General features: G+C 37.1%; 1 protein-coding gene across 6 annotated transcripts in view; it reads right to left on the bottom strand.

Annotated features, from left to right (window-relative positions):
- The window catches only part of ablim3 (actin binding LIM protein family, member 3), a 211,988-nt gene that overhangs the window by 47,886 nt on the left and 151,862 nt on the right, over window positions 1-12,240 (bottom strand). For all 6 annotated transcript variants that reach the window (XM_052013535.1, XM_052013537.1, XM_052013538.1 and 3 more), the window contains exons 7-8: window positions 8,570-8,657; window positions 2,003-2,061 (exon numbers count right to left, since the gene is read on the bottom strand). In XM_052013535.1, the coding sequence (XP_051869495.1) occupies window positions 2,003-2,061; window positions 8,570-8,657 (147 nt within the window). The remainder of the gene's footprint in view (window positions 1-2,002; window positions 2,062-8,569; window positions 8,658-12,240) is intronic.

The following is a 12,240-nucleotide window of genomic DNA, read 5'->3' as shown; positions in this document are numbered from 1 at the left end:
CAATGACCTTTGCATCCTCACTGGCCACAGGAGTAGTGCCAGATGATTGGAGGGCGGCAAATGTTGTTCCTTTGTTCAAGAAAGGGAGTAGCGATAACCCTGGGAATTACAGGCCAGTGAGTCCTACTTTAGTGGTGGGCAAATTACTGGAGAAGATTCTTAGAGACAGGATTTATGGGCATTTGGAGAAGCATTGGCTGATTAGGGACAGTCAGCATGGCTTTGTGAGGGGCAGGTCATGCCTCAGGAGCCTGACTGAATTCTTTGAAGATGTGACAAAGTACATTGATGAAGGTAGAGCAGTGGATGTGGTATATGTGGATTTTAGTAAGGTGTTTGATAAAGTTCCTCATGGAAGGCTCATTCAGAAAGTCAGGAGGCATGGGATCCAGGGAAACTTGGCTGTGTGGATTCAGAATTGGCTCGTCCATAGAAGACAGAGGGTGGTGGTAGATGGAGCGTATTCTGCCTGGAGGTTGGTGACCAGTGGTGTTTGACAGGGATCTGTTCTGGGACCCCTGCTCTTTGTGATTTTTATAAATGACTTGGATGAGGACGTGGAAGGGTGGGTTCATAAGTTTGCTGATGACACGAAGGTTGATGGTGTTGGGGATAGTGTAGAAGGTTGTTGTAGATTACAACAGGACATTGATAGCATGCAGACCTGGGCTGAGAAGTGGCAGATGGAGTTCAACCCAGAAAAGTGTGAAGTGATACACTTTGGAAGATCGAATTTGAAGGCAGAATACAAGGTTAATGGCAGGACTCTTAGCAGTATGGAGGAACAGAGGGATCTTGGGGTCCACGTCCATAGATCCCTCAAGGTTGCTGTGCAGGTCGATAGGGTTGTTAAGAAGCCGTACGGTGCGTTGGCCTTCATTAGTTGGGGTATAGAGTTCAAGAGCTGCGAGTTAGTGTTGCAGCTCTAAAGAACTCTAGTTAGACCACATTTCGAGTGTTGTGTTCAGCTCTGGTCGCATCATTATAGGAAGGATGTGGAAGCTTTAGAGAGGGTGCAGAGGAGATTTACCAGGATGTTGCCTGGATTGGAGATCATATCTTATGAGGATAGGTTAAGTGAGCTAGGGCTTTTCTCTTTGGAGAGAAGGAGGATGAGAGATAACTTGATAGAGGTGTACAAGATGATAAGAGGCATTGATCAAGTGGACAGTCAGAGACTTTTTCCCAGGATGAAAATGGCTAACAAGAGGGGGCATAATTTTAAGGTGACTGAAGGAAGGTATAAGGGGGATGTCAGAGATACGTTTTTTACATAGAGAGTGGTGGGTGCGTGGAACGCACTGCCTGCAGAGGTTGTGGGGGCAGATACATTAGGGACATTTAAGAGACTCTTAGATAGGCACATGAATGATAGAAAAATGGAGGGCTATGTGGGAGGGAAGGGTTAGATAGATCTTAGAGCAGGATAAAATGTCGGCACAACATCGTGGACTGAAGGGCCTGTACTGAGCTGTAATTTTCTATGTTCTATGTATCAAGTACTTGTCGATTTCAATTGTGTTGTCATAAGGATGTGTTTGATTCCCTGAAATATCTGGCAGTTACCAGTGTTGTGAAAATTGTGCAGATGGGCTTCCTCAACATGTCTGGCTGCTGTGTCTACAGAAGATTAAAGTACTCATCAGTTCAGACAAGTGATACAAGAGGACTTACTTTTACTTGGCAGGGAAGAGAAATCATCAACAAATCATACTTTAACTATAGCTGTCTTTGATTATATTAGGACCCAGCTGTAAAGTTCTTCATTCCCCAAGCTGAATTAACATTTCACATACAAAGCATAGGTTCATCAAGAAAATGTTTCTGTCTTGCAGATGTCATTTTAGAAATTATTGGTTGGTCAATTCTGAACTAGTATTATATATTCTTTGTCCCTGTATATCAACTTGTCTATATATATCCATGTCAGGGAAATTACAAGTTATGACATTCAGGTTGTCAGCAAAATAAGCATTCATTTTTGTGGGTATGCTATACCTACCCGTAGCTTCTTTTCCATTCTAGCAGACTGTTTACAGAGGGGATGCCATACTTCACAGCCTGAAACAGAAAAGGAAACAAATCAAGCCTAATATGTGCCAATGCAACTGCAAATTATACAGTTTTGTCACTTTATGATGAGGCAGTAAACCAAAATGAATGGTGCCTTTCCCATCAGTTGAATACTCCACAGATTCATTTTGCAGGTTTCAGTTCAGCCTGAACAACAAGAATTAAGATGGGGCTCACATTAGCATAGTCTCTCATGACCATGTGGGACATTCCTGTATTGTTGGCCCTGGCGCAGAATCTGCACTTGGTATTGTGGAGGGATGATCTGCACATATGCAAACTGGATTGAGGTCATTTTCTAACATACGCTTAAATGAAATGGAATGGGGTTTATTTGTTTTCAAAATTATTAAAGATTTCGCTGGTATAATGTTGTTCCAACAAAGTCACAAGTTCCTTATTACTTTTTTAAATTCATAGGTCTTGCAGTGCAATTTTCACAGAAACTGATTGTAATATAATTCACCAGGAGTTGGTTTACGCAGCACAAAATGTTTTCGAAGTTCCAAATGATCACGTGTGCAAGAAACATTTGCAATTTCTGGACATGCTTTAACAAAGTTTGTGCCCCGCAGCTAACTTATGAAACCACATTCTGAATCTGTATGTCTGTGGGAAACTGGTTGGTGCAAGTATGAACAGGTTATAGAAACTGCAAAACCAAGGAAGAAATATTCATAAATAAAATGGAAATTACTTTAACAAATGCAAGATATGTAAATATATAAAATATAGAGGAATGTAAAAAGATTTAGATTTGATATTTCCAGTTAAAAATTCACACCATAATGTATGTTCATCTTGCTAATAAATTTCTTTAATAAATTTCTCCCTGGTTGAGGCAGATCATAAACAAGTGTTATTACAGCTCCACCAATGTGATCTTCTGCTATGGAGCTTCATTCAAAGCCTCTGGTAAATTATATGTCAACAATTTGCATTAATGAAGCATGTTAAGCATAGCATAGCATTTGTAGCAATTATCAAATACCTAGACTTGCAAAGAAATGTAAGAATGAGTACCCAAGTAATTTGGTAAATAGGTAGATTCCAAGGTAATGGTAAAGGGGGAAAACAGGCTGAAGGAAGGAATTTCAAAAATAAGGCTCAGGCAGCTGACAGCAATTTTGCAGTGATTAAAATTAGAGTTATGAATTAAAGAAGAAATGTTAACAGAACATAAGGCTGGAGGTAGCAGTTACAAAGAAAGAGAGGAGGAGCAGAGCCATAGAGGGATCTTTAAAGAATGAATGATGAGAATTTTAAAATGGAAGCATTGCTGAACCAATGGCTGAGGTTGGTCAGTTTGCATGGTGCTGAGTAGAGGACAGGACTTGGTGTGAATTAGGATCTGCATGCTAAAGTTTTGATGAGTTCAAATTTATGGAGGGTAGAAGATGTGAGGTTGAAGTTGAAGCCATTAGACTTCTTAAGTGTGATAATATCAAAGACATGGATGAAATGTTGGGAAACTGATCTGAAATAGAGGCAAAGACAGATGATGTTATAGATATGGAAGCACATTGCTTACAGATTGAGCAGATATGTGGTCAGTTAAAAGACTAAGGGTGATTTGGTTCAGCCACAAGGTCTGCCTAGAGAAAGAGATTAAGGTTCTGGTGTGTATCAAAGACAATGACTTCTGGCTTCCCAATAATTTGCATGCCTTCTTCAGCATTACCATGGAACATCCAGCAGTATGTCAGGCACAAATGGACAGGGATGAGATTCATAAAAAGTACTTTACTGATCCATGCAGGACAAGCAACCTTACCAAATTAGTTCTCTTTGACTTGGATAATAACTGTGAAAGGGACTAAATTCTAAAGCAAAATTCTCACCAAGTTGTCAGTATAAGAAGAACAAATGTCCTGAAAGCTCAGCAAGCACATCAGAAGGAAAAAACTGTGAGAAACAAGGGAAAGTTGCTCAATTGGCCAGCAGGTCCTTTCTTGATGACCAGATGCCAATTTGGTTTAATTAGGCCATTTAACAGGGTCAGTTGTGAGCAACTACCCTTGTCCATTACTGCCTACATATCTGTTGAGATGATGTAAGACACAGAGAGGCTGTATCAATAATCTGTATGTATACATCCATTGGAACGTCTGGACACCCTAACTTTCTGTATACTTTCAAGAAAACTTTCTGTTGTCCCTCTCCTCATCTTTTCCATTTCAGCAGTGATGATGAACAAGGAAAATGCTGTCATGGAACTCATTTAATACCCAACAATAAGATTCCCAAAATCTCATCAGCTTTGAAAGGACATGGTGGAGTTCTAAACAGGATCTGAATGGAATCTCAATAGGTGATGAAGCTGCATAATGAATATGTGACAACTAAAACACTGCTTTGCCTAGTAATGCAGAGATCCAGATCCAACAATGGACCACATCACCTGAACCTGCTCTTGATGCAAATTCGATAGATATCATTGAGATGAACTGTGGGAATACTTAGCAGAAGATTAAAGGGGCATCAAATATGGTATGGAAATGTTAGGAGGAAATAGAATTAGCAAAAAGCAAAGAGTCTTTACAACAACTTGCAATTGAAGTCTACGTTAATGAATTCTATCATCTTATCAAATATATTTTGAAATCAAAGCAAACTTTAAGATAAGAATGACTTTAAGAACAATATAAAAATAGAATTATGTTATATCACAGGTTAAGGTTTTCAGCACTTTCAAGTGACAGGTATAAAAATATTCCAGTGAGGGGTCATTTTTCATATACAAGGTAAGGAAACAAAGAATATGAACAGTCATCATTGTCAAGCTCAGCAATTCATACAATTCCCTGAAGGGAAGGAACAGCCACAGGCTGGTTTACAGTGAAATTTCACTCTAACCCCCCAATGTATGGAAGGATTCCAGCAAGATTTCAAAATCCATGTAACATTGCAACTTACGTTATTTAACTTTGACCAGTTACTCTTATTTAGGAACATTTTCCATGTTTCAACAGAACCAGAGCCATTTCTGACTTACTCATTTGGGTATTGAAACAATGAAATAAAACCTTTTTTCTATAAAGGGCATGTCATCATTCTCTCCATTTATCTAAATGGTGAAGAAAATAACCAGTGGTTCAGTGTTCAATTACTTATATCTTTCTTATCTGGATTTTCAGTGCACCTTTTCTAAGAATTCTAACAATCCAAATAAAATGTGATAAAACTGCATTTGGTGATCAGGCTCTGGAATTCCATTCAGAAAAAGTATTCTAATAAGGGCCCTGTGGTTAAATTTCCTGGGGCTGGCAGTAAATCTGCCTCGTTAACACCAGAGAGCAAAAATATTGCTCATCTCTTCCACTTGAACTGAAATACGAGAGGTAATTAAATGCTGCTGCTGTCACCCTCATACTAAATGTTCCACTATGGCAAGGAGTTATGATCTGGAGGCAATTAACAAATCCGAAAAAAGTTTGCACAATGTTCATTGCAGTAACTTGTTAGATAACGGCCCCCAAAATTATTCCAGCGGGAACTTAATGTACTAACTTGTGCACTGAAATCAACTTTCAGCTGAGTTTTCTATTGGACACCTAGTATCTCGACACTTGTTTATTGCAAGGTTCAAATATGGAAGGGAGAAGGATGTGCAGGGTGTGCCTATCCTACTTTCCCCTAACACTGACAGACTGCTCTGGGACCGCCAGAAATAGTCTGCTGATTCTTTATCACATTTTTCTTCTACCCCTAAAGCCCAGTTCCAGCCTGAACTGCCTGTTGGCTGTGGAGATTTTCCACCTCACAACAAGAAGAAGCTGCAGCAAAGAGTCAACTTGATGTTTATGGTTTAGGAGAAAATGCTGATATTCCACGCTAATTAAAAAAAAATCAGTCAGCTTGATTAAATGGAAAATTATGTAGCATCTCTTATGACCGAAGTGCTTCACAGGCAGTCAAGGGTATCTTAAGTGTACTCATCATGGGAATGTCAGTAATGTGGCAGCCAACTGTGCACTGCAAATTCCCAGAGTAAATAATATGTTTATGACCACATAACAGTTGTGTTGATTGAGGAATAAATATTGACCAGAGCATGGGATATAATTCTTCTACTTCAAAACATACCATTTGATCTTTTATAAAGCAGGTGAGACTTCAGCTGAACTAGCCACCCAAAAGATGACACCTCTGATGGCACACCAGATTGCAGACCTAGAATTTTGTGCTTATATCTCTGCAATGGGGAATTAAATGCACAATTTTCTACCTCAGAGGCAAGCGTGCTACCTCAACTGGAAGCAAAACCAGCAAAATGACTGTAAATTGAATTTGGCAATTTGTAAAACAAGATATACTATAATAACTACGATTGTAGTATTGTATACTGCAATACTACAACTTATACTACAATAACTGTTATTTGGTATGTTATTCCATTTTTTGGAATGTCATAAAAATATACATTATATAAATAAAAATTGTGTACTCCTTCTGGATGTTGTGCTAAAAGATCTGCAACACATCATCATACAGTGCATTCTTTCATTTAACATGAGAGGGCAAGGAAGAAGGGATGATAATTCAGCCAATGTTCAATGATTAAGATTGATATCAAATTGGGAAGACTTTTTTTCCTCACTGCAAAGTGAAATATTACATTTTGATTGATATATGCTATTCAATTTTTTAATTCAGTGTTATGATTCTGTACTTTCATATAACCAAATGTCAAGAGGCATATACGAAAGAGGGGAATGAAAATAAAATTAGCATGGCTGGCTATGGAATGGATGGATATATTGATTATCACTCAATAAGCAATTATTTCCTTTGGATGCCATAACAAATCCAATAATACTAACATATTAAATCACAAATGAGAAATTGTGCAATAGGGCATGGCTTCACACTTATATCAAGGCTTAAGAGTTACATTTCTAGAAAACACCAAGTCAGAAAGTGTAGATGACAATGAGAAGTGAGGTTGAGAAATGCATAATAAGTTTGACTAAAAATGTGTGGGAAGGTGAGGGAGAAGGTTGTCAGGTTAACTTTAATTTTGGAGAGGGAAGTGTATATTACACATCCCAGATTTATGAGTGATACATAAAGGGCAATGTTCCTCTGCAAGTATCATCCAAGAGTAATTAGTGGGGAGCACGTGGCAACAAGAGCTGTGAGCTCAGACTTCCTCTAATGCTTAATTTTAACTTTGCAGTTTATAGCAGGCCCCCAAGGTACCAGGACATGCAGTGTTGACACAAACCCGAAGAGGAGGAGGAAGTCTGGGCATATTCTTTCCTTTAACATAACTCCCCAGGTTAGAATCATGCACAGAGGAAGAGCCGATTCAGAAACTACTTTGAATTTTTCAAGTGATAAAATGCCATTAAGGGACAATAAGTGCTGACCACTAAAGTTATTTATCATCTATGCTGCTCAGTAAGCAATTACTACTGTTTCCTACCAATGCCATAACAAATCCAATACTATGGTAGTAAATCACACATGAGAAATTGTACAATGGGGAACATTGTGAGTACTTACTAGAAGACATGTTAAGAGTTCAGAGAAATGCTGAGTGGGTTGCCACAGGATTTGGTTTAGGAACAGCTTTGCATTGATATCAAGGCTTAAAAGTTATATTTTTGGATAATGGACTAAAACTTGTGACTCCCTTTGTATTGCCATGCCATGGCCAGATCAATTAGTTACTTAACATGGGGCATGGCAATCAGACCACCTCGACCCAGCACTGCACCGATCCTGCAATCGGTCTTGGAAGGTGGAGCCTCGTTTGAGAAGTAGGTGGAAGACAGTAGAGAAAACAAATATCTTTGTGAGGAACTGCAGTGCAGGGTACAAGACAGGGAGGCTTTCCCTTTTCTTCCAGATGGAAAAGATCAGTTGTGAATTGGACAATTGGGAAGGGTGTATTCTTTATCCTATGGTTAATAATTGTTTATTTCTTTCAACGATCTGTCACGTTTTGGTAAAAAAAATTCATTCATGGAATGTGGATTTTGCTGGCTATCCCTGCCTTGAACTGAGTGGCTTGCTAGGTTACTCGGAGGCAGCTAAGAGGCAAAATTGCTGTCAGCAGAATCCAGCCCATTGTGATTAGTGGCAGAATATTACATACTCCAACACGTTAACACCCGCCAACTTCAGGTAATCATTTGAAATGCTTACATTCTGTCTGATCTTGGTGGCAAGTTTCCTAAAGCTGTTTCTTCTACTGTAGATATATATTTCTATGACACTCTAGCAGACACTTGTCATAAAATATTCTAGGGAATTCAGAAGAAAGTCCTTTACCAAGAGACTGTTGTGAATTTGTAGGGAATTGTTGACGCAAATAATATAAAATATATTCAAAAGGAAGCCTAATAACCATGTGAGGAAGAAGAGAAAAAGAAGTGAACTTATGCTGAAAGAGTTGTACAAGGTCTGAGTGGACCATAAACAACAACAAAGGTTGGTCAGGTCGAATGGCCAAGTGTTGCGGTGTATATTCCATACAAGTCTCACATACCTGTTAGGTACATTTCTTCTCCCTCTGTGAACATCTGGTGGCATCTGACACACCTTGCACAAGTTGGGTGGTAATGCTTGCCTCCTGCCTGCAAAAAAAGTACACATTATAACAAAGTTTGCTGCTTAATTTCAAGAAAACTATGCTCAAGTCCCTATTGCAGATGTAGCTGATTTTCTTACCATACCTGATTTTCTTCCATGCATTCCACTTGGATGATGCTTTATGCTGTGATAACATGGGAAATATCTCCCTTTCTAAGTCATTTTATTTCCAAGGAATCAATCAAACTGCTCTTACAAGGCTGAGATGTTACTGATAGTAATAGTATGTCTATTCCACACCTCAAAGACCCAACTTCTTTTAATAGTCTGACACTCTGTCTCACTGTGAGTATCACCATAATGCCACAGGCAGAATTATCTTGCTTCTAGTTAGTTCACGCTGTCAATGGCAGCAATAGAGACAGGGCACAATTGGGAAGTAATGTAGCTTCTTCTATGCCTCAGAAACATGTCTAAGCATTTTGGTTGCCAGAAGAAGCAGCTATAGTCTGGAAAGAAACTGCTTATCTAATTTGATTAAAAAAATGAAGAAGGATATGATCTTTGAAGATGAACAAACACATACTCTTGGAATTTGCATTTGTTTAACTTAATGGGGTAAATCCAAAGCAGCTATCAGTAATCCAATGTGTCTTCACCAGCTGTGCTGCTTTCAGTCATCTCCAGCACAATCTCTTGAACTGATATGAATTTAAGGCTTTTCCAACTTAGTCTCAATGTAGTATACCCTAAAAGCTTTAGGTTACATGAGGTCTAGGTGAGCTCTTATTGAATGCTCAGCCACAATTATTGCCTCGCAAACTAATTGGGTCTAAAAAACTAAGTTTATGAATGTATTTTGCAAGTTCCTTACACTAATATTTCAAAATGTAAGGAATTTTAATATCAGAAAACATTACAAAAGTTTATTTCAAATTTTAATGAACTATAGTGTATGATGCAATCTATTTATCAGGGTCAGAAGTTTACTAAAAATGATTTTTGGATTCTGCTATGTGAAAACCCTTTCACTTCTTTGACAGCTCAATGTCGCGGCTGTTGGGTGTCAGAACTGATGACTGACAGCAGTGTGGACTGGAAATGGGAACATTTTCACAAGTGATACACAGGCATTGATGAATCACAACCAATTCTTTCTGAAGCTTGTCATTTAGAACGATTTACAACAGCCCACATGTTAACATACACATTTTAAACTTACCAATGTAACAACTGGATATCATTAAATGAACTAATAAATAACTCACTAATTTGGAAAATTTATGTGCAGTGGCACTCAATGAATTCAGTCAGTTGTCACATGTTTTGCTACAATATTAAAGACAGATAATGATCTATTAAATGTCAAACCAGAAAGGCCATCAAGGTTGAGTAAAATTGCTATTACATTCCACACCAGTAACTTTTCACCATACTTCTATAATAATATTATTACAAATTTGGGTCTACATTATTCTCTCAGTTCAATACCATCAGTATACTCGTTGCTACTCTTCTATGTAGCATACATCAAATTACAATGCAAGTCTTCTAAATTAATTTAGATTAAAGATCACATCTTGATATAATGAGAATGGTTTAAGGTTTATGGCAATAACTGCATTATGTTTTAGCACTATAGCGATAATTCTTAATAGTTATTCCAGAGGTTATGCATATTCAATAAACTGTTAACAGCAGCATGTCAATTAGAAAGACTTATGGTGGCCCACACATTAATGCACAGACTTTTAATTTAACACTGCAGCGATTGGGTAATATTACATGAACTAATAAATCACTGACCAATCTGTAAATTTCTGTGAGATGGTACTCAATGAATTCAGTCACTTGTCATATGTTTTGTTACATTATTAAAGGCAGATAATGATCTATAAAATGTTAACCTGGGAAGGCTATTAATTTCCAATGATATTGTAATTGCTATTCTACACCGGTAAGTCATCACCATACTCGTTACCAACAGGGTTAATTTATTCATTAGTGAAATCAGTCACATATCAAATATCTATGCCTGCACATATGTGCACCAAGCCCACACACACTTGCAAGACATTTCAAATTTGATAAAAGCTTTGACAATACAGCAACCTCTTTAGAAGACAGGCAGCATCTTTTACACCTTTGGCAGTTATCTCCATTTATTTGATTCACTTTTTACAGATGTAATCATTAACTGTTCAATCAAATAAGAGGTCAAGGAGTTACTCTCAATAAATGGAACCACTCTCTAAGGCCAATGACAGAGTTTCTGAGCAATAATCAGTTCATCTAAAAGTTATTCAATTTTATCAGCAAAATCTCTTGTAACAGAGTATATCCAAACTGAAGTCACACAATGCCATTATGGTGAGTCCCAGGAGACCAATGCTTAGAGCCCACTGAACTGGAGGTTGTAATCAGTCCAAGTATGGCGTCAAGGCTATAGATTACAAATGATGGCAACATGGCTCTTTATGAAAACAAACCGCTCTGGTGAATTGGTTGGAAAAAAATGTGAGATAATCTGTATGGAAATGAATTCTATCTTAAATCTGATGAGAAAAACTAACAAAAATTAAGTCATTGAGCGATAAACAGTTTCTGAAATTGATATTTTCTTATTCAGAGCAACAACCTTACCCCCAAACATTCCTCGCTCTTGGAGCTTATTTAGAAGTTTAGTAAAATTAGATTTTTCATTTTTTAAATAATTTCAACAGATAAAATGCTTATTTTTAAGCATTTATTTTGAATTTTTATTGATTTGAATTTGAGGTGTGGGAACAGATAATTTATCAATTACAACATAAAATGTTAAAAGCTTTATATCACCACCTCTCAAACTATTAGAAACAAGTTCATAAATCAAGTCTGCTCATTTTTTTACTGGTTTAAAATTCTATTAAATGCAACAAATTATCTGATTTTTTAATATTTATCCATTTTGTTTTCTTACAAATGCATGTTACACCCAGAAGTTCATTTGTGTGTAACATGCATTTGTAAGAAAATAAAATGGATAAATATTAAAAAATCAGGTATTTTGTTGCATTTAATAGAATTTTAAACCAGTGAAAAATGAGTGACTCCATCTTGTAAAGATGGTTGTTTATGATTTGATGAAATCAGCTGTCATGATTTATTTGGAAGAATTGAAATTAAAATTTATAATGTAACATGCAAACATTCAGGAAGTACTAAGCTTGGGCATGGTAAACTTTTACAGTTGCAGTGTTAAATTTGAAGTCTTTGTTAGCAATTTAAAATAAATGCACAGTACTGATTTGTGACGCAGATGAAGTTGTCACTAACAAATACAATAACGAAATCTTGATGTGAGCATTCAACATAACCAATTTAGACATAACCTGCATGATAAAATTTATTCTGCTTATTTGTCCAAGTAATGTTGTTTTAACTGCAATTTTAGGATAACATACAATATGCTGTGTGTCTTTTTAATTCATAACCTAGCTTGAAAAATGTTTCTTTGAAAGAGAGAGCTCTTGATGGTGAATTGTGAGCATGTTTTATATTTTCAGTCAGCAATCATCAGAAATCAAGTGAAAATACCTCAGATTCATTTAACTTTGATCTTTTAAAAATATGCACTGAGTTATGGCA

This window comes from Pristis pectinata, chromosome 4 (genome assembly GCF_009764475.1).
Source record: "Pristis pectinata isolate sPriPec2 chromosome 4, sPriPec2.1.pri, whole genome shotgun sequence".
Taxonomy (NCBI): domain Eukaryota; kingdom Metazoa; phylum Chordata; class Chondrichthyes; order Rhinopristiformes; family Pristidae; genus Pristis; species Pristis pectinata.
Note: the sequence above shows the minus strand (reverse complement) of the source record. Positions and strands in the feature narration are given on the sequence as shown.